Here is a 25,403-nt window from a genome sequence, read left to right as displayed (position 1 = left end):
TAGACTCATTAGAGGAGGGATGAGGAAAAGAATTACCAATATCGAGGAGGCAAAATGCGTGAAGAAAAGTGTAATACAGGTGGCTAATAAGGATAATATGTGTGCAGCCAGAGCGATCGTCATAGCTAGGGCTTATATGTTAAATGACCCTGATAAGAAAAGAATAGCTTTCTCTAACAAAGCCCTCCAAAAAAAATGGCCTTAGAACTTTGTCAAAAGGCTGGGGTAGATCCGACAGTGCAGACTGGGTTAGATAAGATGCATTTATTCGAAAATGCGACCGATACTCAGATAGTAGTGGTCGACGCTAATGCGGCCAATGCTATTGTGCATCGGGGAATAGTCGTACGACCTAATAAGATCTACATACTACACCACAACGGGCATTTTGATGTTATCACTAGAATGCAGGCTTTTTTTGCGCGGTCATACTACTGCGAATCGTGTTTTAAAGCATACAACACACTGTCTTCGCATAGATGCGATGTTATATGTATTATGTGCTACAGTAGAAACTGCCCCATCACGATACCTGTAGATTGCGGTGTGTGCAACAGGCGCTTCCATAGTGAATGCTGTTATGAGAGGCACTTGGAACGTAAAAAAAATGCTGCGAAGAAGGAATATAATTCCATATGCGAGACTTACTGGTCTTGTACTAAGTGTCGCCGGCTTCTCCGGCGTGACATTAGACCGCCTTGTAAGCATATTTCTGATGAGAAATATTGTACCAGGTGTTTAGTGTATCATATGGGTGACCATAGGTGTTACATGAAGCCATTAGTGGTGAAAGAAAGTAGGAGTTTATACATCTTCTGTGATTTTGAAACAACGGTAGAATCAGATGAACATGTGCCGAATTTCTGCGTCGCGCACAAGGTATGTAATGAATGCATCGATTTCGATGACATACATCAGGCTTGTGTTAGATGTGAAGAGCGTGAGGTTGTTTTTAGAGGTGCAAACACAGTCGATGATTTTGGTAAGTGGTTGTTTAGTGAGCGTCACCATGGCTTTACAGTGATCGCCCATAACATGAAGGGGTTTGACTGGTATTTTATGTTACGCTACCTAATCGAACAGACTGTAAAACCTAATGTCATATACAGCGGTGGCAAAATCATGTGTATCCATATAGATAGTCTTAAAATGAGAATCATAGACAGTCTGAACTTGATCCCCACACGCCTAGCTAACTTTCCCAAGACATTCAACATTCCCGGCAAAAAAGGCGATTTCCCACACCTGTTCAATCTAGAGAAAAACCAATCCTATATAGGTCCATTGCCGGATATGCATTACTACGGCATTGACAACATGTCTAAAAGTGACCTAGACCAGTTCGTGAGCTGGTACAACGGACTGAAGGAAAAAAATTACGTGTTTGATTTCCAAAAAGAAATGTTGGACTATTGCCGTTCTGACGTGACCATTCTCAGGCGGTGTTGTTTGAAGTTTAGGGAACTGATTATGGATATCACCACCCCCGAGGCCACTGCGATAGACGAGGAGGATGTGTTTGGCATTGATCCATTAAAGAGCATTACTATCGCGGGTCTTTGTTTTGAGATTTTCAAAGCCCGCTTTCTAAAACCGTGGGAGGTGGCATTAGTACCAGCAGAGGGCATTGTTGAGAGAGACCAGTTCTCACGCCAGTCCATCCAATGGCTGGAATGGTTAATGCACAAGGATAGGCAGAATGGGGGGCAGTTGGACATCCAGCATGCATTGAATAAGGATGAGCATAGGATAGGGAAAAATCAAACTCGATGGTTACGATTCTACAACTGACAGAGCCTATGAATTTTTAGAATGCGTAGTACATTCTTGTGTTCGGTGTACTGATAAGGACGCTATTAACCCCATAAACAAGAGAAATAACGAGAGTGTGTACAACGATACAATGGCTGGCATTCGTAAGAGGGAAGAACTAGGTCTCAATTGTATCTACGTTTGGGAACACGAGTTTAGAGAGGAAATGGAAACTAACCACTAGCTTAAGGAATTTGTAGCGTCTCTGGATGTGGTGAGTAGGTTAGATCCTAGAGATGCGTTTTTCGGTGGTCGGACAAACTGTACAAAGTTATTTTACGAAGCAAAAGGCGACACGAGTGTTAATTACGTGGATTTCACGTCACTCTATCCTTATATTAACAAATACGCCGAATATCCTGTTGGCTATCCCACCATCATCACCCATGACTTTGGTGATATAAATAAGTATGTGGGTTTCATTAAATGTAAGGTTGTCCCCCCCCCCCCCCCACTACCGCAGTCATAACAGGATAATGTTCACCCTGTGCAAGACATGTTGTGACAACCTTATTCACGGGTACATGGGTGTCATTTGAAGTACAAAAGGCCTTGCAGAAGGGTTACAGGTTAGTCAATGTATATGAGATATACCACTTTCCTAGAACAACTAAATATAACGGTAAGGATGACACTACAGGTTGTTCACCGGCTATATTAACACATTTTTGAAAATTAAGGAGGAATCATCGGGGATGGCCTGGATGGGTTAAATCTGAGGCCGATAAGGACGCTTATATCGAGCGGTATGAGGCCCACGAAGGCATAAAGGCTAGATAAAAACAAGATCCAGAAAAATGCCGGCCTGAGATCAGTGGCGAAGCTAGCCTTAAATTCACTTTGGGGTAAATTCGGATAGCGCAATGGTCTTAACCAAAACTGTTTTATTAGCACACCGGCAAAATTTTATCAACTGCTCAACGATCCGGAGAAAGACGAGTGATTTTCACGTCAACGAAGAAATCCTGTTAGTAGACTGGAAGAGTGCAAAAGAATACACCCCTACAGGGTCTTCTTCCAATATATATATCGCTAGTTTTACCACTTGTTTTAGCCGTTTGAAATTATACGAAGTGCTGGAAAAGCTAGATTCCCGTTGCATATACCACGACACTGACAGCGCCATCTATATTACTGAACCGGGGCAATCCGATCTTCCATTAGGTGATGTGTTAGGTGATTTGACATCTGAATTGGCCCCCGGAGATTCCATCAAAGTTTTGCTAGTGGAGGGCCTAAAAACTACACGTACAAGACTAGGTTGGGTGAGACAGTCACCAAGGTACGCGGTTTTACCCTCAACGCCAAAAACTCTAAAGTAATCAATTTTGATACTGTATGCGATATGGTGAAAAATGTGAAGCGATGTCCTTGCTCTGGAACTGGTGAGGTTTGTGGATTATGTAAAAAGACTGTGTTTAACGAGCGGAAAATCACTCGTGACAAAACACGTGTCAGAATTCTCAAAAAAGCCTGAGAAAAAGGACTATAGAATCAACTATATTAAGCGGGTGATAAAGCCTTCGTTTGACACTGTCCCGTACGGGTATTAAACACAAAACCACCTCCCGCCCCCCTCTCGTATGACATATCTGACATGTACATTTCGTGTGACTAGTGTCATATATACTTTGTGCAGCCGTGGGTTCGAAACCCAAAGTGATCATTTTTTTTACAGAACTAGAAATTGGGGGGTAATTAAGACATTATGATCTTACATCGGATTTGGATGTATAAGTGTATTTATTTATGTATATGAAGATATGTATATATGTGTATATAGCATTTATGGGTTATACCGCTTAAACTTTGTGTTATGCTGTACATATGTGTACACGTGAAAAAAATGTATCGAGTGATGGAAACGAATAAAAACACATAATTGTCTGTTTAGAATCATCTGACTCTCTAAAACACGGAGCTATGATCGTAAATAGGCATTTAAGTGCTTAACGAACGACTATGAACTGAACTAGAAAGCGGATGTGGGATTTTTTCACATATGATATTTATTAACTAGAATATACATAGACATATTCGGTTAGGACCATTTACCACCCGATCGTCAGATCTGTTGAAATCTGTCTCTGGTAGTATTCAACGGATTTGAGTCACAGGGCTCTCATGTGAAGCTTTTCCTAGGTAATTCGTCCTTTACAAAACTAAATAGCATAGGGGAAGTTGTAAATGTCATATTTATAGGCGAAGTAATCAAATATCTGAACGTCATTATCGTCACAGTCTCCATCGGATTCGGCTACTATGGTTTCCATAGGCTTTCCTCTAAGGGACTGTAAGATACAGTAGACGCAGTACTGACCACATACTGTGGAATGGGAGCCTTGTACGCGTTTATCGTTAAATGTCCACGATCTTGTGTTGTTATTCAAAAACTCGTGAAACTCATAGTGTATCGGGTAAATGCCATATGGGTCGAAGGAAAATCCTTTGTCTTTTGAGTCAATGTACATGGCCACCCAGTGTTCACCAGGTGCGTCATCCGGGTCTGTGTTACATACATAAGCCCTCTTTCCATTGGTCCGGATCTCGGGCAGCGTATTGCGTGAATAGACACCTTGAAAGTAGCCTTTAGTGTAATTATCACGCCTCAGTATCTTCTCTATCTGGAGGTTGTTCATCATAATGAATAGTCAAAAAGCACATTTCGACTTTAATCTATGTGGACTATGTTATCGAATTCGGCGTACACTATAACGTTAACGGTACTAGGCAATGGTACGGAGAAACGCATTTCTAACCTGATATTACCTTTCTTTACGAGATCAAAGTGATCACCGTCATTAAGTTGACGTCACTCTTTACGAATTCCGATTTTCCACATCCACTAGGTCCAGATATGATAGATGTAAAGGGATGTCTTAACGTGACGTCCATCATCACCTACTGATAGGTTTAATACCGTTCTGCAGGTTTATATAATATCTCCAGATCTGTTCGCACGCCTCATCCGATGAATTATTGCATACAGTCAGTGTATACGCATATAGTACGACTAATCTGCTGTGATTGACAACACCGTCGTTAAACATCTCGTTCAATATTGCCTTGTACGATTGAAGGGATGTGACCACGGACACCATGGCCATCCAGTCATGTTTTCTAGCCCTCCTCACAAATAACTGGCAGAATAAAGGAAAGGTCACCAGCATGTCGCGAGTGAGTTCAGCGGTCAAATGAGACTAGAACAACTAGTGTATTTTCAAGCCCTTGTCTATGATTCTCATGTGTTCTTTGAGAGCTACCCATTGGTCAATCCCCAGTCCTATACCTATCCTAGTAGATCTGTCGTTCACAAACTTTCTGATGTCAATACGTGGACTATCTCTATACATACAAGCTGTCACTCTCACATTCTTTCCAATGGGCAAACCTACAGCTTTAGCGCACGTAGTTATGTTACAAGGTTTTAAGCTAGTATTTCGTGGCGGCGACTTACTGCTACAACTACACGTGTGATTAACACTCAGCGTTATGGTTGTAGCTATGACAATAACCAATGACAGACTGATCAGTAAGCCACCAGCTGCGTATTTTTACCGATGCCTAGCTTCCACGTTTGTGTTGATACCTGCCATGCCGCCTGTGCGAATGACTGTTTAATAGTATATTACTTTTTTTATAATGTTTTCAACATTTCTTTCGATACATATGAATTGAAGGCGGAAGGCCAACCTTTCCATTTGACTTTATAATAGGTTTTCCCCCCTCGGCGTTTTCTTTCTAGGATTTTTTCTATTTTGTAATACTCATCATCCTTTTTAATAATTTGCTGTAGCTCTTGTTCGTAAAAGGTACCACGTAATACTTCGCCGTTTAAATCACGTAACTTATACACAGGAGGTATTCTGGTATGTCGACTGTGAATTATGAATATTTCATCTGTCCACGATGGTATATAGCCTTTATCGAAAATGGCTTTCACCTTACTTACCCTAACGCTATCACCCACATTAAATTTAAATTTGGATTTAGTCTTTTCGGCGGGATACAAGTTCTTGCGTACTATGTTTTCTGTAAGTTTATTCACTTGTTCGGGAGCCATTTTAATACTTCTATGAAATGACTTGTTATAGCTAGATATCAAGGCGGGTAAGACATCCACATATCGTTGAGTATTCTTGACTGTGAAGTATTTATACATTTTAGACTTTAAAGTCCTATTGAAACGCTCTACAATACTGGCCTGCGTTTCATTGTGTGTGTTGAAGTGGTAAACCTCATTGGATTTCAAAAACTGTTGAAATTTTCTGTTAAAAAATTCAGATCCGCTATCAGTTTGGAGATACACAGGCTTTCTGCCTTGTTTAAGTATTTTGCCGAATGCCTTCACCATTGTTCCACCAGTCTTATCTTTCATGGGAATAGCCCAGCTGAATTTCGAAAATACATCTATACACGTCAATAAATATTTATGCCCTCTGTTAGATTTGGCCATATGACTCATGTCCACCAAATCAGCTTGCCATTGGTCGTCGAACTTATCCACCTTAACTCTGTTTCGCTTATACCTCTTTGCAGGCGGTTTATGCAATATATACGCATCTTGTGTCTTTAACCACTCCTTGATTTCTTTATTAGAGATGGTATACCCGTTCTCCCTGACTGCCCTGTACAAGGCCTGTACACCACCGTATGATGATTGGCTGGCTGGGGTATAATACAGTTTCTGTAAGATCTTATCAATCTCAGATCGTGACGGATCCATGACTATCTCTGCAGCTTACTTCGGAACGAATGGTGGGGAACTAGTGAAACACATCGTATAAATAACAAACAACAGAGAGTACATTTTTTTTCAAAACTGTATTCTGGGAATATAAACACATGATAATAATCATACATAAACATTAGGCACAGTCTATTCCTTCGTCTTCGAAGTGATCATTCATGTCACCTTCATCTGTAACCAAAATGTTCATAACTTCAGACTTTAAATTGTCCATGAAGCATCTCGTCTTCAAATAACAATCACGCCACACTTTATCTTCATAACTGATCAGGAATACGGGAGGCACGTATACATCCGCCGATTTGTAGAGGAGACATTTCACCTCCTCGATGAGGGCATCTTCATCCAGGGAGGCAAATGCATTTTGAAACTGTTCGTCAAATGCCGCTAAGTCATCAATGCCTTCCTCTCTCTTTAGACGGATGGCTTTCACAACAGCATCCTTGTATACACCATTTACAGTCTGTCGCAAGAATTGGGATCTTTTGCTGCGAAGGCCCCCACCACTTACGAAAGAGTCCTCATCATCATTGTCTGTATCACATTTCTTTATTTTCTTCCTAGCCGGAGCATTCGGGACGGTTGCATTCATCTCCATAGACACAGCAGTCCCCTCCTACTCCTCTCCCACTTTCTTATATGGACGAGTGACATCCCCTTGTAGTCACCGTAGGACATGTGTATATCTTCCCCCAACAACAGAGGTTGAGGAGTGGGTTTGCCAGACTCAATGTGCATGTCAATGGTTGACATGTAAAAGATAAAACGTTCCCATGTCCTCTGGGTCATTGTGATGGCTTTGACACTCTCCCTGCCAGCTGTATCACCCTTCTTGCTCAGCTCCACGTAAATAGTTGTCCTCTCCTGGAAGACTCTAGCGACGAGATCTCCATAGACTTCGTAATTCATGATGTCGCTAAAACTGGTGTTGTTGTTGTAAAGACAAGTGTTGTTGTTGTAGAAACAGATGTTGTTGTCGTTAAGACTGGCGTTGTCGTTGTAAAGGCAAGCGTTGTTGTTGTTGTGCATCTGCTGTGATCTGTTGGGGCTGGATGCCGATATGATTTTTGGCGCGAATTATATAGCAAAATGTCACGTGACTGTTTCCATATTAGAGGTCTGCGATTGGTCTTAGCATGTACCACGTGATCATAACCTTGCTTCATGTTTTTATGTAATAAATTATGTAATATATTGCGTAATACGTTGCATAATCATAAGACTTCTAGCGTAGCCCTATTACTACTACTGTTGTGTGAAATTGGGTCTATAATCTATGTACATCGATGTTACAAACGTTTTTGATATTGAATAATTTGTATTTCTTTGGTGGGCCCAAACATTAAAATTCAATTTCCTCATTTTGTCTGTTTTACACTTAGAACCTTTCTGCACTGAGGTAGCGATTTTTACATTGGCTTTTGCCGTGACCGAACTTTTGACAAGTAAAACAACGTGTTGGATTGGGAATATTGAAGTCTACATTAACCCTATACGGGCCAATGTAGATATGGGACGGAAGAGAGGTACTATTAAAAGGTCAAAAGATACGTGTTTAATTTTAGGATGGTACCCGCTTTCTTCGTGGTGAAGCGTTTAACTCTGGTAACACCTTGTGAATTTAGTTCTCTACAGATTTCTTCTTCCGATAAGTCTATTATATCCTGATCCGGGTCACGTATTATTCCTCGACAGCTGTTCAGTGAATTGTGAGAGGACGTATATACAGGTATATCAGTAATTTTCTTCAGGAAAAGTAAATTTAGCGATTGTTGTTTCCGGAAACATTCGATCAGAATGTCCCCAGATCGTAATTTTTTGAAGTCCCAGCTGTGCCCTCAAGAGCCCTTTTCAAAACGAAAGGATGAATTTTACAGGCTGGTCGGTGTTCACTCTTCGTTGAGAGTACAATGAAAGCTAGCTAATGGTCCGGTCTATTGTCAGGTGCGTCCGATAAAACCTCAACCTTCCTCTTCTTATCAGTACTCGACGAAGTCGGTTGAGAGGAAGCCCTTAACTCTTTGAGACCTACGCTCGAATGCAGTCGAGCCACGAAAAACTCGTCTCACGGCCGAGGCTCGACTCCAGTCGAGCGAGTATCACACCTGTCATATGACGCGTAAAAGGGAGAATCCCGGCGATTAGGTTATTTTTAACATCAACGGCGAGAGTCACGTGATCCTGGGTAAGACATTTTCCATTTACAGTATGTTGGTAGGCAGCCATCTTGATAGCTAGTTATACCGAGTTCGACGTGGAATTTTGTTTTTGTTTTCATGGTCAGCTGATAATGGCGGCGAGGTTTACACTTCAGGAGATGATGACTTCGACAACGAAAATGACACATTTAGTGAGTATAATTCTGACATCGAAATTCGTGATTTTGCCGAGGTACAACTACAACATGCAAAAAACAGTGAAGATGACATGTCCGATACCGATAGTGGTGGAAGTGACAATGAACCAAGAGCTCATTCTGTCACTGGCACGTCAGGTAAGGACTCAAATAATGAACAAATCAACGCCGATAGAGCAGATTCTGACAGTGATACTAACTCAGACCAGGGCCTTTATGCTGGTGTCAGGGGTAGACATGGTACTGGTAGGGTACGTGGTGGCAGGGGAAGGGGGCGGGGTCAAACCCGTGGTCGTGCCCGTCGTAGGTCAAGGTAGAGCTCAACAAAATGTCGGGCCTATATGGAATGACGATAATGGTATAAACCCTGACTGGATGCCACAGTTGCAGTGCCAAACGCCAGGCAACCCAAAAATAAACACAGTAGTGATGACTGACAATCGCCATGAGCCAGCTCGCAAAACTGCCAGGGTAACGGTACGAGGTAGGGGCAGATCTCAGCGTAGGCCTTACCCTGTAGATCGTGCTAACATTCCTGATAATAGAATGAACTGGAGTGATGTTAGTACTGATCAAAATGATGCCCCTGGATTAGCATTTCCGTTTGAGCCAGCTAAACACCCAGGTGTCATAGCTGAGCTGGATGACAAATCAAAAGAACTAGACTGTTTATTTGAACTGTTATCGCCTGATGTTTTGGATAATTTGATCGATATGATAAACGACCATGCTAAACACAAGATAGAACTAAATACCCCACCACGCCGCAGGTCTGTGTACCGGTTATGGAAGCCAATCGATCGACATGAACTGTACAAAACACTCGCTATTTTGATAGCTATGGGTCTCGATAAACGACCCGAAATAAGGGATTATTGGTCGCAATTCTCCCCTGACTATACTCCTTGGTACCATAAAATAATAGGGAGAGAGATATTCGAAGCCATATATCACACAATGTTACACGCATCAAATGTTGACTGTGTCGAAGGAAAAGATAGAGCCGTTCTTGAATAATCTTCTCGAAAAATTCCAGGCTGCATTCTACCCGTTCGAGAATACGTCATTTGATGAGATGGTTATTGGTTGGAAAGGACGATGGAAGTATAAACAGTACAATGCGTCAAAGCCCTGGAAAATCATATCAAAACCTTTAGCTTGTGTGACAGCACTTTGGTATGTCTACAATCTCCTTGTGTATTTTGGAAAGGAGACTTTGTATGATCCAAATGTAGATGCTCGTACTGGTCAGGCTGATAAAGTTTTCGAGTATCTGATGAGACCACTCGGTAAAGGGCAAGTAGTAGAGTATGCGCGTTTGGTTCCGTTTTGAGGAGTCATTTTTGAGGAGTTGCCTGTACCCCGGGAATGACGTCACAGCTCTGGACCATTTAGACCATGCCACATGTGCTACAGGTACCTGTAGCGGGTTTGTTCCATGGGGGTGTGTATACTAGAGTATATTATAGTAGAGTATAGTATAGGGGGACTAGGGGCAGTGGGAGTGAAAAAAAACGGAGCCAAAACGTCGGCTTGTAAAGTTGAGTGGCACAGCTCTTTGTTGCCAAAAACGGCCCCATTCGTGAGCGGGATTTGCCCCCAAAACGGACCAATGGATCGCCCCCAAAACGGACCCATCAGCGCGCGAGAAGGGGTTATGTAAGAAAAAATGAACCAATCAGCGTGTGGTTGAGTTCCGCGTGGATAGGATAAAAGCCGGTGAAGACGACAACCAGCATCCTCAGACTTACATGACGCCCTACCTGCCTGCCAGCCTGCTGACGACCCGACCTATCTGCCGAGAGAGAAGAGAGAGAGACTGCTACCTGCCTGCCGAGATGAAACGCTCTACGACCATGAACCCCCTGCATGCTGCCATCAGGAAGAAACGCTCAGCTTCTGCACCTGCCCAGCTATCCACCACTGCCGAGCAGCAACAACCTCCCGAGAAGGTGTGCCTGGCATTACCCAGCGAGGTTCTTGCCAAATTACAACTCGCCTCCTGACTGTGGGAGGGGGTGTGTAGAGACGAGACGATTGAGATTTGCCAATCACCTACAGACCCGAACGCTCCACCCAAACGCGTCAGGCTTGACGGGGAGGGGTGGACTCGGCTCAAGACCCTGGCTGCTGATCTACCTGAGGCGGGTAGATCTACCAGTGCGGAAGCAGTTATCCAACGGGTACTTTCTGTCCACGCTGACGAACTCGGAGGGTGTCCTGTATGTTTATGTGAAGAAATGGCGAGCCTACCGTCCGAACGGTCCACTCTACCCGACGAGTGAGGGTATCACGCTCAAGTACCGGACTTACTGGCAAAAACTGGTCCAGGCCATCCCCGACATCGACGCCTTGTTGCTGGTGGTGGTAGAGGCTGGAAAAAACGACGACATCCAAGAGCACCAAGAGCCGGGGATGGAGATGGAGACAGAGGAGGAGGGGAAGAATGGAGAGGTGAGTGCTGCTGTGAGTGCTCCTGTGACTGCTGCTGCGACTGCTGATGATGAGACTGTTGCTACTACTACCGCCCCCAGCATCCCCAACGTGCCGGTGGAAAAGGCGGAGCCGTTTAGCTTGAGACGGCGCTAACAGCCTTGCTGTGGCAAGCTTACGATGTAGCTCTCCAACCCCACCTCCTCAAGTTACAGCGCGAAGTGTGCGGTCAACAACCCACCAACACCACGAGTGATCCATCTCCTCCCCGACCTCCCTTGCTGGAGAACCGAGAGCTGGCCTTAGTATCGTGGACGAGGCCCGTATGCGTTACCTGAAAGAGGGAGCTGTGTTGGTCAAGTTCATGCGCCAGGCCCATAAGGCAGCCTCCCTCCCGTGGGCTGTGGAGAAGAGTGTAAAAGACCAACTGCGGCAGTTTTTAAATGAGCCGCCGATCAACAAATCGAACCCGGCATTCGCCCAGATGTACGTGGAGTATTTGATGACAGCCAACAACCTCCCTGTAGGGGAGAGCGGGGATGGTTCGTACAGCGGGATAGTTCGGACACTGCACATTTTTGCCAAACAATGCTTGTCACGACATCTATGATTGGTTAGATAGTTTCCAAGTGTTAAAACAACAACAACAGTCACATGGGGAGTTTTGACAGGCCTTCGACTTCTACAGGTATGGAAACTTTAATTTTTCCCCGTTTCTGATGTATATTTTCGTCGGTGCGTTGTAACTGTATGCACGGGTTAAGTTTAGATGTTCAACAAACCTACCATACCCCCTGAAAGCTGTGCCCATGCGACATGATTTAGGTGTAGAACTGTATCCCTGTCCTGCGGAAATTTCCCACTCGACCATTTTTATTCCTTCAATAACATGCGGGGATACTTCGGACAGCTGTCCGAATCTTCCCCATGCGTCCGAACCATCCCTACAACTCATGTTTTTGTTTTGCAGAATTTCTATAAGACGCCTCTCAGGATGCCTAGCACGTATAAACGGAAAACTAAGAGAGTTGTGAAGCCGGTAGATATGGAGAGAGCTGTACAAGATGTGCTTGACGGCAATCTGTCATTGCGAAAGTCTGCAGATTTACATAATATCAAAAAATCAACGTTGAAAGATTATGTGGACAAAGCTCGAAAAGGTTTCCTGTTCAAGGTTGGCGAGTTCAATACCAGGCAGGTGTTTTCTCAGGAAATGGAACAACAACTAACGGAGTATTTATTGAAATGCTCTGCCATGTACTACGGCTTAACACCCAAGGCCTTGCGCAGGCTAGCTTATGAATACGCAAGACAGAATGACATCAGAACACCTGAAACCTGGGCAACAAACAAAATGGCTGGCAAAGACTGGTTAACCGGTTTTCTTCACAGAAACAAAAGTCTTAGTATCCGTAGCCCTGAAGCGACCAGCCTAGCGCGCATGACAAGTTTTAACCGGACAACCTAAAGGTGTTTCAAGATAAACTTGCGGAAGTCATTCAACGCTACAATTTCAATGAATCAGAAATATTCAATCTGGACGAGACTGGGTGCACAACAGTGCAGCGTGTTCCAAAAGTCATCGCTCATAAAGGTGCTCATCGGGTGGGTCAAGCAACATCTCGAGAACGGGGAGAACTTGTGACAGTGGCGGGAATTATTTGCGCAAATGGAAATGCCCTACCCCCAGCCTTCGTCTTCCCCAGGGTTCGCATGGACGCTGCCCGCATGATGTCTGGAGCTCCGGCTGGTGCCCTTGGTCTTGTCCATAAGTCAGGGTGGATGACAAGTGAGAATTTCTTACTAGTGCTGAAACATCTTGTCCAACACACCAGATCCACTCAAGACAAGAAAATTCTCCTCACTCTGGATAACCAAGATTCACACCTGTCTGTTGATGGTCTCAATTATGCCAAAGAAAACGGCGTCGTTATCTTAACCCTGCCGCCTCACACATCGAATAAGCTACAGCCCTTAGATCGCAGCGGCTGTGTTTTTGGTCCCTTTAAAACATTCTACAACCAAGCAGCCGACAGCTGGATGCTCAGCCACCCGGGCCAGACTCTGTCCATTTACGACTTACCGCCTCTTGTGGCAACAGCATGGGACAGAGCTGCAACGCCAACAAACATAAAGTCGGCATTCCGGTGCACAGGAATTTGTCCATTTGACCGCGATCTGTTTGGGGAGGAAGATTTCTTGATGTCCTCTGTCACGGATAGGCCACACCCATCGGAGAAGGGCGGCTAGTCGCCAAATATGGCGCCTATTCCGGTTTCGAACGCTGCGCCTGGTCAGTCTGGGGAAACCTCAAATCCTGTAAGTCCGTCTGACATTGCCCCCTTTCCAAAAACCCCTGAGAGGAAAGGTTAAACAGGCCGAAAACGTGGTAAATGCATGATAGCAACAGATACGCCTGAAAAATCAGCTATCGAAGAAATGAAGAGCAAATCCATTAGAGCCAGGAAAATCTCCTTGTTTCAGCAACGGAAGGGTGCTAAAAATGCGGAAAGCAGTAGCAGTAGCTCTGATGGCGAAATGACAGAACACGATGAATCGGAAGCCTCCGATGAAGAGAACAGTTCCCTCCTTGTTGATGCGCCTCTGGACAGAGACCCAGAACAAAATGACTTTGTTCTTGTTGAATTTCAAAACCATGTCCATTACATTGGAAAGATCACTTCGCGTAAGGACGAAGAGAATAACTTTGACATTTCCTATCTCAGAAAATCGTCAAAAGTTGCCAATGCATTCATTTACCCGCATGTCGAGGATTTGGCGTCTGTTAACATCAGTCAGATAAGGGGGATACTGCCCAGCCCTCTGGTGGTGTCCAACAAGCGCTTAAGTGGATACATCAAGTTTGCATTTTCGTTTGATGGACTGGTTGTGTGTTGAAGTAAATTGTTCAACAACAGAGAGGTCATACATGCTTTATTTTTAGAACTTACATTTCGTCAGATGTGCAAAATGTGCACCAATACGCGTCCTACATAAAGCACCTGTATAGGGGAGACCGGGGCGCATTGGGACATGGGGTACAGTGGGACAAGAGGAATTTACGCTAAAAATAGAAAGGATTCCCCCTTATGACATCATGTTGGTCAGGGGAATTCCTTTCTGCTTCCTTTTTTGTCTTGAAGGGATTGTTCATGACACCAGGGCTGAAAGGTGAGTAAAATTTAACTTTTTGGTAGCTTGGAGTAAATTTTGAGCTTCGTGATTATTTTCATACTGTTCAAGAGTGTGAGGGTCATACTACCATTTACTTGCCATAGTTAAATATTATCACATCGGTAATATTTTGGTGGGTTGTTTGTATAATCTGATTGCACATGTTTGGTCAGTCGTTCAAAATGGCGATGCTATGCTTTCGGGGCGCAATGGGACACAACGATAGGGGTGCTTTGGGACAGTGTCCCAATGTGCCCCGGAATAATTTTGATTGTGTTATGATAACAATAGTACAGAATGACTGCCAAACCTTCACTCTGACATGTTTCTTCTGTCTAGAATGGTTCGACACAGAAAAAAGAAGAAGCCTGAGCCTCCATCAGAGGACGAGATGAAAAGGGCCGTATGTCTCATCATAGATCACGACTAAAGCATACGGCAAACTTCTAAAGAGACTGGCATCCCTAAATCAACTCTTGCACGCTATGTTAGTAAAGCAAAATCATCTGGGAAAGAGAATGTTCGTTTTTCTCCTTTCTATGCCACGGCTCGAGTATTCAGCGATGCAGAAGAGGCCGAATTAGAGTATTACCTGTTGACCGCATTCAAGCATCATCATGGATTGACAACCAAAGCATGCAGAGACCTTGCCCTCCAATACGCCGTAAAAAATAACAAGGCTACACCAGTGTCCTGGGAGACAAACCGACAAGCAGGTAAGCTAGCTTTAACTCGTGTCTTTGCTCACAGATCGAGATGTATTGATTTAAATTCAAGGTGTGCAAATTTTGACAAACCGTTTGCTCATTTCATTGACAAAGGCGGCTGTCTATTTTCAGGTGAAGACTGGCTTCTTGGATTTATGTCTCGCCATAAGCGGCTTTCTGTCCGAAAACCTGAAGCGACAAGTTTAAGTCGAGCTACTAGTTTCAACAAGACCAATGTAGGGGACTTTTTCAACAATCTTGCCAGTGTCATGGAGCGGTACAAATTTGAGCCAGGGTGTATCTACAATTGCGACGAGACCGGACTCACCACAGTCCAAACTCCACCTAATGTAATTGCAGAAAGAAATGCTTAACAAGTCGGCCAGGTGACTTCTGCCGAACGTGTTGCGCTTGTCACCATGCTGGGCACAGTCAACGCTATTGGAAACACAATTCCACCCTTTCTTGTTTTTCCGCGCGTCCATTTCAAAGAGCATATGATCAATAACGCACCTCCGGGGACAAAGGGTGTAGCCTTCCAAAGCGGATGGATGACAACTTCCAACTTCGAAGTCTGGCTGGATCATTTCATCCTTCACAGTCATTGTAGCCAGGAAAACAAAGTCCTGCTACTTCTGGACAACCATGACAGTCACATTTCGATTACCATCCTGGACAAAGCAAAGGACAATGGAATCGTTATGATGACATTTCCACCCCACTGTAGCCATAAACTACAGCCGCTTGACCGGACGGTTTACGGCCCCCTAAAAAAGTATTTCAACTCCGCTTGCAACGGGTGGCAGTTGAATCATCCTGGACAACCAATGACCATTTACGATATAGCCGGTATTTTGGGGGAGGCTTATCCACAAGCTTTTTGTCCACGCAACATCGTCTCTGGTTTCCGGGTAACGGGTATTTGCCCATTCAACAGGGACATCTTCAAGGAAGACGAGTTTCTCTCCGGATTTGTCACTGACAGGCCCAACACTACAGAGACAGAGGTAAGGACTAGATGCCCGAAATGCTTTTATTTTCATCGCACATTCCGCTGAAAACCATATCAATATGCTCCCAGTAATGACATTGCCAGTATTTATAATGCATTAAAACTATTAAAGAAATAGCAAAGAAACTCCTTAGTTGCCTATGTTGTGTTCATCTACAGGTTCTTCTCTATATTATCTTGAAAGTTATTTTGAAAGTTTACTGAAATAGTAAAGAAACAGACAAGGGCACATCTAATAAATTTCTTCACATTTATAGGAACTGCTCGCAGATGCCACAGACCCTGGCCCAAGTACAGGCACTCCTGAACATCATTTGACCACTGAGATTGCAAGAAATGCAGCTAGTGAAGAGGACTCGGGAAATTCGCAACACTTTTCACCGGAACAGGTGCGGCCATTCCCAAAAGCTGGACCAAGAAAACAGACACGAGGGGGTAGGAAAAAGGGCAAAACATCCATTCTTACTGACACTCCTGTCAAACAACAAATAGAGTTAGATTTTCAACAGAGGCAATTAAGGGTAAGTGGGAGGTCATACAAACATGGAGCCCAGAAACGTAATGACAGGGAAGTAACCCCAGAGAGTGATGATAGTTCTTCCTCAGAGGACACATCCGATGTTGTCTCTGATAGCTCTGAGGGTGAACCTTCGCTTAAACCAGAGGATCTTAAAACTGGAGATTTTGTTGTGGTTAAATATGTGTCAAAGAGAGTAGTTCAACACTATGTAGGGAGAATCACACAGGAGGCAGACAGGTTCCATATGCTGGAGGTAAGATTTCTTGTCAGACAACCGTCCAAAAAACAGCAGGATGTATTCTCTTTCCCTGAAATCGATGGCACTGATGACATCGACATCGATGATATCGTCCAAAAGCTGCCACAGCCTTCCGCTGTCGGAGCCACAAAACGCACAAACGGCCTACTGTTCTTCCGTGATGTTGACCTCAGTCGGTATTACAGGTTGCAGTAGCTGACCTCGGGCGTGACGTCACTTTTCTCCGAAAGTCATTGTGGTCTCAGAAGACCAGGAAACACTTGCCAGGGCAGATGTTTCTGACCAGCTGTTTATTGACATTGACAGTTAGTTTCCTGTTCACATAAGTTCTGTGTAAAGTTTTCGTGACGGATTATCCAAAGACAACTCAAGGCTGTTTATAAGTTTCTTGTTCACACATGGTTGATACTGAATGGATACAATGTTACGGGTCCACGTCATTGTAATAAAACCACTGTTTAAAACAAGATTTGTCTAAGGATTTTGTTGCTCTTTGAAGTGCGTCCCATTGTGCCCCATGGTGTGTCCCAAACCACCCCATGACTGGGGTGCCTTGGGACACAATTTTTAAAAAACTTAAATCAACTGAGGATGAGCAGAACATAAGCTATCAACAAAAGACGAGATTCTTTAATTAGCCTTACTAGTTTTTCATTCTATCAGCTAATAATTTTAGTGGGGTCTGGAATAATTTGTCACAAATTTTGATTTATGTGTAAAACGTCCCAATGCGCCCCGGTCTCCCCTACTTCAATGTTTTGGGAATTGCAAATGTTTGCTTTTGTCTTTCATACATACATCATTAATTCAGTTAATGCGGGTATTCGACTCGAATGTTATGAGTCGCACACCAGTTCTCAAAGTTCAAAAAAAAAGAAAAAACTGAACGTTTTCAGATATTTCTGTTTATGTTTTCAATGCCAGAAGTCCGCACTGCTTCTTGCGAGATGCAGTCAAACGCCAATGCCTCTACGATACCTTACATTACATGCTGTCCGGAGGTACCCACCGGCCTGTCCAGAGTATCCCAACATTTCGGGAGGGTTCGGACAGTTCGACACAAAGATGTCGCCTTCATTATAGCAGCAACTCTTAAGAGACTAGAATGGGATTCTTGTTTTGCAGACAGCTGGCACGGGCAACTTTACTGTGGTGCACTCATGACACCTTTTCCCTGATAAGTTTGGGTATTTAGGAGACATTCGTGAAAAGTGTCCGAACCATCCCCGCTCTCCCCTACCTGACGTCCAGCCTCCGATGACCCTACCTAACAACCAGGCCACCCAGACGATGACCAAGTGTGTGTTATTTTTAACCCTCTAGTGCCCAGAGTGCCATATATGGCACATGTTGTTTTGCCTACTCCAAGGGAGGTAAATGATCATTGACTTTGGTTATCAGTTTAGATTGTTGTTCCCCCTTAACCCTATATCTGGTGCAGGCCGATTAGATCGGCCCGTTTCCTGTAGCTGGACTACTCAGGCCGATGAGATCGGCCCATTTTTTTCATTGGTTTTAAGATAGGGTGAGGCACCAAAAATGAACATGTAATGAACCCTACGATTGGCTGGATACTGTAGGCTTCTATAGATCAGTAGTAATTGGACAGCCAATGATCAAGTCCGTTCTATACTCGCTGTTTCAAGGCTCGAAAATTTATATTGAGGCTTTCTTTACATAATGGCGGCCGCCAGTCAGAGAAATGTGTTCGACGAATTTGGAGTAGATTTTGACAGCGATAAAGACAGTCACCACGCTGATAGTGACTTTGATATAGCTGGTGGTGACTCTGATAATGAGTTTGACAACGATTCAAGCTCAGACAGTGAGTGGAATGACCAACGGCCTGGGGATAGTCACACTGGCGGCGTTGATGCTATGAACAACAACAACAACAACAACAACACGGAAGGTGATGGCAACTCATGGATTATTGTCAGACCACCTGAAAATATTGAGCGTTCTGACATTCCGGAATTTACTGAACGACACCCTGGTCCCAGAAATCCCCCAGCGAGGAACTCTGACCCCATAGAGTATTTTTATTTATACTTTGATCAAGACATGTTTGTACACTTGGTACGCGAGATCAATGCGTATGCACGCTTTTTTCTGAGCGATGGTAACATTATTCAATGGATTCAGAGTCTTCCAACATCACGTTTTAGGAAGTGGCCAGAAAATGGAATCGGGGTAGTGGACATGAAAAAGTTCTTGGGTATATGTTTAAACATGGGTCTGATTCGAAAGACACCACTTGCCTCATAGGGCCTACTGGACTGTGTGCAAACCTTCTCAGCAAACCCCTTATTTCAACTCAGTTATGTCGCAGAATTTTTTTCTATTAATATCCCGAATGTTCCATGTGTGCGATATCAATAGTAATCAGTCAAAACGGGGAGAAGAAGGTTATGACCCCTGGCACAAGGTAGGGGAGAGCGGGGAGACTTGGGACAGGGGAGAAATGGGACAGGTCTTGGTATTCTTTTATTTTTCAGCCAATGAGAATAAAAAAAATCATTTTCTGCGACCCTTGTCTTCCTGCCCTGTGTGTTTTGACAACAACGTTCTGCTATCAAATCTGTGAGTATAGCAACATAATTTGAATTTTGTCCTAAAAAAACTTCTTTTCCGGCCATGCTGATATGTCCTCTTGCTTTCAAAGTACAACAGCTAAAGTTTTGAAAACGCATGGTTTGTAAGCCCATATATGTTTGTTTGTTGAGGTAGATGTTTCACTGGAGCTGATCTAGGCCGATTTTGAACCCGATATAACGGGTTTGGGCGTCGCCAGTTTGGGCGCCCAAACGAGTGACAAAGAAAAACAATATTCGCGGAAAAATGAACTTCACTGCTTGTATGGATCGGTCTAAACAGTAGGAAACAAAACGACATCAAAACACCCTTAAATAGGCCATTACAATCACAATCGGTAGCTAGCGTGATGTATTGTTTAAATCTCTGCAAAGAGGATACAGAATATGCATTGTCACATGCTGTTTGAATCTGCGCGGAGAGTGGAACTCTTCTCCCAATAAATGTTAGGATAATCAGGTCACACGTGCAAGACAGTGACCTCAGACAGGTTGAAGGACATCGCGCATACAAAGCCAATGCAACTGAACGTGCGCGGTGACCCCGAAATCGTGCACTAGGCAAGAAATGGCAGGCGAGGTGATAGCGAGACGTACCGGTTGATTGATGCCAAAATGCCGCGTCCAAAGACGACTAGAGTTAGCCATAACAAAAAAGCGTCAACGTATAGATCCGACCGATTAAACAGCACAGAGGACCTGAAAAATCCACAAAAAATAACAGATTTTTTTGGCGGTAGTGGTCGAAAAAAGGCAAGAATTTCAGAAGCAAATGAAACACGTGACGGCATCGATAGTGAGGGAAGTGCTGCAGAGCCAGAGGTGCCGGAGTCGGGCGTGCTGATATCCCCTAGCCCCGAACCGGCGTCGGCAAGCACCAGCGAAACACCAAGCACTTCTAAACTTCACACCCAAGAAAACTTGGAAAATATACAGGAAAATGTCGACAGCGATAGGCCTTCAACACCAGAACAAACCGAGCCTTTAGACTATAGCACAACGGAGGGCAAAAGATTTGACGGACGAACAAACAGGGACGGTCAATCACGGGCCCAGTGGGAAAAAATGTTTTCTTGGCTTTATTACAGTCATGACCAACAAGGTTGGAAGTGCAAATTATGTGAGGAATATGCTGTAACAGGTGACGAGACATGGAAAAATAAAGCAGTTAAACTAGAAGGCCATCCAAAAAGGGTTTTAGAAAATCACAGCCGTGGCAGTAAACACCAGAATGCCATTACTCAGAAAAGAGCTATACAAGCCATGGTTTCCAAGGGAAATATAACACAGCAGATAACGAGTTCTTTGGCAAAACAAAAACAAACAGAACAAGCCCGAAATCTGAGAGTAGTCGAAAAATTGATAAAATCAACATACTTCATTGCTAAGAAAAAGTGGGCAGTAAAACAGAACTTTCAAGAATTTGTGAATTTTATTGCAAATTTGGGAGAGGAAGACTTACGATGGCATTGCCAATCTAGTGCTAAAAACGCCACATACTTGTCATCTACAAGCGTTGAGGAATTTCTGTGTGCGATAAACTGTTGTTTAGAGACAGATCTTCTCGATAAGCTGGCCTGTTGCTCTGGCTTTACCATCTTAGCAGACGAAAGCACAGATGAAAAAGATCGAGAACAACTCACCATCTTCATCAGGTACGTGGACAGAATAACACACAAGGTTAGTGAAGAATATTTATCAATTGTTCAAATCAAGGCTGATAAAACAGCTGGGTCGCTTTTCACTGAGGTGATGGGCGTTTTAAAACAGAAAGGACTTGAACCGAAAGAAATTCGATTTACTGGGTTTGATGGAACAAACACAATGTCTGGTGAAAAAAACGGACTTCAGAGAAGAATTGGGCACATATCCCCTCACGCAATATACCAGAATTGCAGAAATCACAAACTGGCTTTAGTATTCGTACACTTAATGAAGAAATTCCCATTACTTCAGCAGCTGGACAAAGTATTGCTCACAGTTTGGAAACTTTTCAAACACTCAACTATCAAGTTCGCCGTTTTTGAAGAAGCACAGGCTGTTGAAGGCCTCACGCCTGTTAAAATTTTGAAGGCTTGCACAACACGGTGGCTGAGTCACGGAGAAGCATGTGTGAGGATATTGTCACGCTGGGACTGTTTGCTGGATTCTCTTGACACTCTGTTCGCTAATCGAGGCGAACCTGAAGTAAAGGGCTGTAGAGATCAGCTTATTGAAGTGTGCTTGATGGCAGTTTTACTCGCCGACGTGCTGATCGCCGTAAATCAGTTCTCTAAGTTTCTTCAGAGAAAAAACCTGGATTTCACATCTTTTCCGGCAAGATTTCAAAAACTGAAATTAGCTATTTCAGAGCTTTCTGCAAATTTGGATCTAGGCAAATACTTTTCACAAGCAAGAAAATTTGTGGAAAAGAACAAGACAAGAGCAGAGATGGGGAGACGCCTCAGACGAGAAGACAGCTTTCTTGATCAATCCTTTCTTAATCCTTCACTCAAGCCTCAAGTTAGTGACAGGCTTGCTCACTTGGATGCTCTCATTGAGTTTTATGGTGACACACAGTTGGATACTCACGGGGGTGAAACGAACACTTCCTATCCTTTAATTAATAGGCAGGAAGCAGTTGGAGAGAGGTCAGATTTTCTACAAGAATTTGATCAGGCTTATGAAACTTGTTGCTACGATTTCAGGACAGAAGTTGCTAAGATGGTCCGAGAAAAGAAAATCAAAAAGATGGACACCAGTGACTACATTGACAGTCATCCCGTGGAATCTGCCTCAGTTTATCAGCAAATGTGTGCTTCTGGGAGCTTAACTACCACAAAGCACTGTATGAAATTGTTTGAATTGGCACTACTAATCCCGCCTTCCACAGCAAACGTAGAAAGAGGTTTTTCTGCCATGAACCTCATTTGCAGCTCACTGAGAGCCTCACTCAACCAAACAAGCTTGGATCGTTTCATGAGAATAAACCTGAATGGCCCTGACAGCCTTTCAGAATCATACGTGAAAAGAATAGCGGAGAAATGGGCTTCAGTGAAAGATCGTAGCATCCTGCCTTGCTGAATCATAATGTGCTAATTTTCATTTGAAAAGATGAACTTGGTGAGTTAATACACAATTTGTTTGAGACTTTTTGCACATTATGGTTCTGAATGTATCTATTATGTGCATGTCTGACATACTGATAGTTAATACATAACTATCATCAAGTCAATACATAAGAAATAGAATGTTTACTATAATGAGCAAGTAAATGAACTCAAAGCAGTGCTTGGGTGAAAGTCAAGGTACATTGTGCATGCACTTGTTTATTTACAACAACAAACCTGCTGACATATATGTGATGGTATGTGTTATAAATTAAAACCCGAGGGTCTGCGACAAAATGCACTGTTTCATTATTTGTCACATGTATGTATGTCACATCTAAAACTCAGGGTCAGTCCCAGTTCGTAGGCCTACAACAGAGACGTATATCGTTATATTATTAAAACATATATATATAGATGTAAAATATAAATATGTGGATAGTATTAACTAATATTTTAAGCTGTTTAAAATACCTGAGAGTGCTTTTCATAACATCTATCAAAGTGCTTAATATGGCCTAGAATGCATTTCTGGGCGTCGAAAAAATCTAGCGGCTGGGGGCCTGCGGCCACCAGACCCCCGGCTAATAGGCAACGCCTCGCTACGCTCGGCCCAAGGGTGCCCAAACTTTGGACCTAGAATAGCCCCAGTTTCACTTTGTTTACATCAGAGATAGTGTATCGGGCAGCCATATTCTGTGTTCGCTAACCACGGGGAGATGTGGGACAGCCTGTCCCAGTTCAACAAAAGAAATTCAGGATGCTTTTTTTTTATTTTCAGGAACATGTAGCTGCAACAATATGACTAGGACCCATAAAAGAAAAACAGACAAAGGCCTTGTGCCACCAGAAGCAATGCTGGATGCTGTGAGGCGTGTGGTTGAACACGGCGTGGGTTTGCGAAAAGTAGCCAAAGACAGGGGCATATCCAAGAGTACACTTCAACGATATGTTTCTAACTACCGGCAGAATAAGCAGTGCTCCATGTCTCCAAACTACTTCCATAGTCAGATATTCACGAATCAGCAGGAACGTTTGCTTGTTGATTACCTAAAAACTGCATCCAAAATGTTTCATGGACTCACTACAAAGCAAACAAGACATCTCGCATTTGAAATGGCCTCGCGAAACTCCCTGGGTATGCCATCGACCTGGGAAGAAAACAAACTGGCTTTGTGATACTAATGGGTATGTTATGCGTGTTTTTTTAATGGGTATGTTATGCGTGTTTTTTATCATTAGAGTGGAAATTCACTTAGTTTAGGAAGTGTCCCATTTCACCCGATAATGTCCCACTTCTCCCCGGATAGTGTCCCATGTCTCCTTGTATGTGTCCCAGTTCTCCCCATTCGACCGCGTGTTTATGATCGACGAGTAAAACAGTATCCTTAGGTACATGATTACAGACAAAGGCCTTCCATGTGAAGTTGGTCCCATACTCCATGCTGACTGCGTGAGACAAGGGAAATCACGAAGGACTTGTTCTGGAATATACAAAGAAGGCCCAAGCCCAAAAAGTGTCCCATTTCTCCCCTACGCTATGTCCTTGACAAGTTGAATGCCGCGTTCAAAATGTATTACACTCCTAGCCGAGAAATTTCTATTGATGAAAGCATGATTGGCATGAAGAACAGATGTGTATTTATTCAGTACATGCCAAACAAGCGTCATGCTAGATTCGGTGTTAAAAAGTTTGAACTTTGTGACACTAATGGGTATGTTATGCATGTTGAACTCTATGCTGGTAAGGACTTGAATGTCGTTTACGATGAAGGACAAGCTCATGGTGTTGTGATGAAACTAATGGAAGAATGCAATTGCTGAACAAAGGCTACCATCTGTTTACTGACAATTTTTATACGAAACCTAAGCTTGCGCAGACTCTCTTTGACCACAAAACTCTCCTCACCGGGACAGTCCGTTCCAACAGTAAAGGACTTTCCAAGGAAGTTGCCACTGCAAAACTACAGCCAGGTGACAGCATATATGCAAGGTGTGACAATATTTTGGTCGTTGCTTTTCGTGAAAAAAAAAGTCAAAAGAAGCCTGTAATATTGCTCAGCACCTATCACATTGCTGAAAATGTTGAGAAGGAAGTCAGGGGAAAGGTCAAGGTGAAACCAGCCATGATTTTTCACTACAATACTCATATGGGGGGCGTGGATCTTAGTGATAAAAAGGTTTGTCACATTCCTGCTGAACGTCCAACTCATCGGTATTGGGTAAAGTGCAAGGCCGTACATTCGGCAGCATTGCCTGAAACTTCTTGATGGGCGAAAGGAACGAGATTGCGTTGTTTGTAGCGACAGGTACAGTGGAGGCACGAGGAAACGATCCAGACACTGGTGCCCTGGCTGTGGTGTTGGCTGTCATGAAAAGTGTGAACCAAATCTTGAACACTACAAACGACAGGCACGTGTTGGTCGTAAACGACGTAGCCCCCAAAGAGGCGATGGCGATAATTAATAACTGTCTGTCATATCGGTGAGGTAGTCTTATGTCATGGATAAACCTACTGAAAAGACCAGTAAGTGAAGAACAATGTGCTAGAACACTTATTATAATGTAAATAGCCTTGCCCTTTCTTCTCATGACCTTCTACTTGCTGCTATGATCCAACTTGGACAGGTAATTGCGAATATCGAATACACTGACACACTTTATTATGCAAATAAATGCAAATGTATGGAATATTTT

At 43.5% G+C, this 25,403-nt stretch overlaps 2 protein-coding genes across 2 annotated transcripts; both read left to right on the top strand.

The window, feature by feature from the left end:
• The first annotated feature begins 20,232 nt into the window (after positions 1-20,232).
• On the top strand, positions 20,233-22,680 carry LOC135478185 (uncharacterized). The gene has a single exon (XM_064758457.1). The coding sequence runs from the start codon at positions 20,233-20,235 to the stop codon at positions 22,678-22,680; it is 2,448 nt and encodes an 815-aa protein (XP_064614527.1).
• A 1,475-nt stretch (positions 22,681-24,155) lies between these two features.
• LOC135478184 (piggyBac transposable element-derived protein 4-like) lies at positions 24,156-25,182 on the top strand (the record flags this gene model as incomplete). Its single annotated transcript, XM_064758456.1, is given in 3 exon segments — positions 24,156-24,516; positions 24,519-24,933; positions 24,935-25,182. Coding segments are annotated over 3 exon segments (1,014 nt in total), but the record flags the coding sequence as incomplete, so codon positions are not given.
• Positions 25,183-25,403: the final 221 nt, after the last annotated feature.

Source organism: Liolophura sinensis, chromosome 11, assembly GCF_032854445.1.
Source record: "Liolophura sinensis isolate JHLJ2023 chromosome 11, CUHK_Ljap_v2, whole genome shotgun sequence".
Classification (NCBI taxonomy): Eukaryota; Metazoa; Mollusca; class Polyplacophora; order Chitonida; family Chitonidae; genus Liolophura; species Liolophura sinensis.
The sequence above is the reverse complement of the archived record's forward strand: the minus strand, read 5'-3'. Positions and strand labels throughout refer to the sequence as shown.

Coding starts and splice junctions, on each gene's coding strand:
- LOC135478185 (XM_064758457.1), top strand. CDS start 20,233: ATGCCGCGTCCAAAGACGACTAGAGTTAGCCATAACAAAAAAGCGTCA.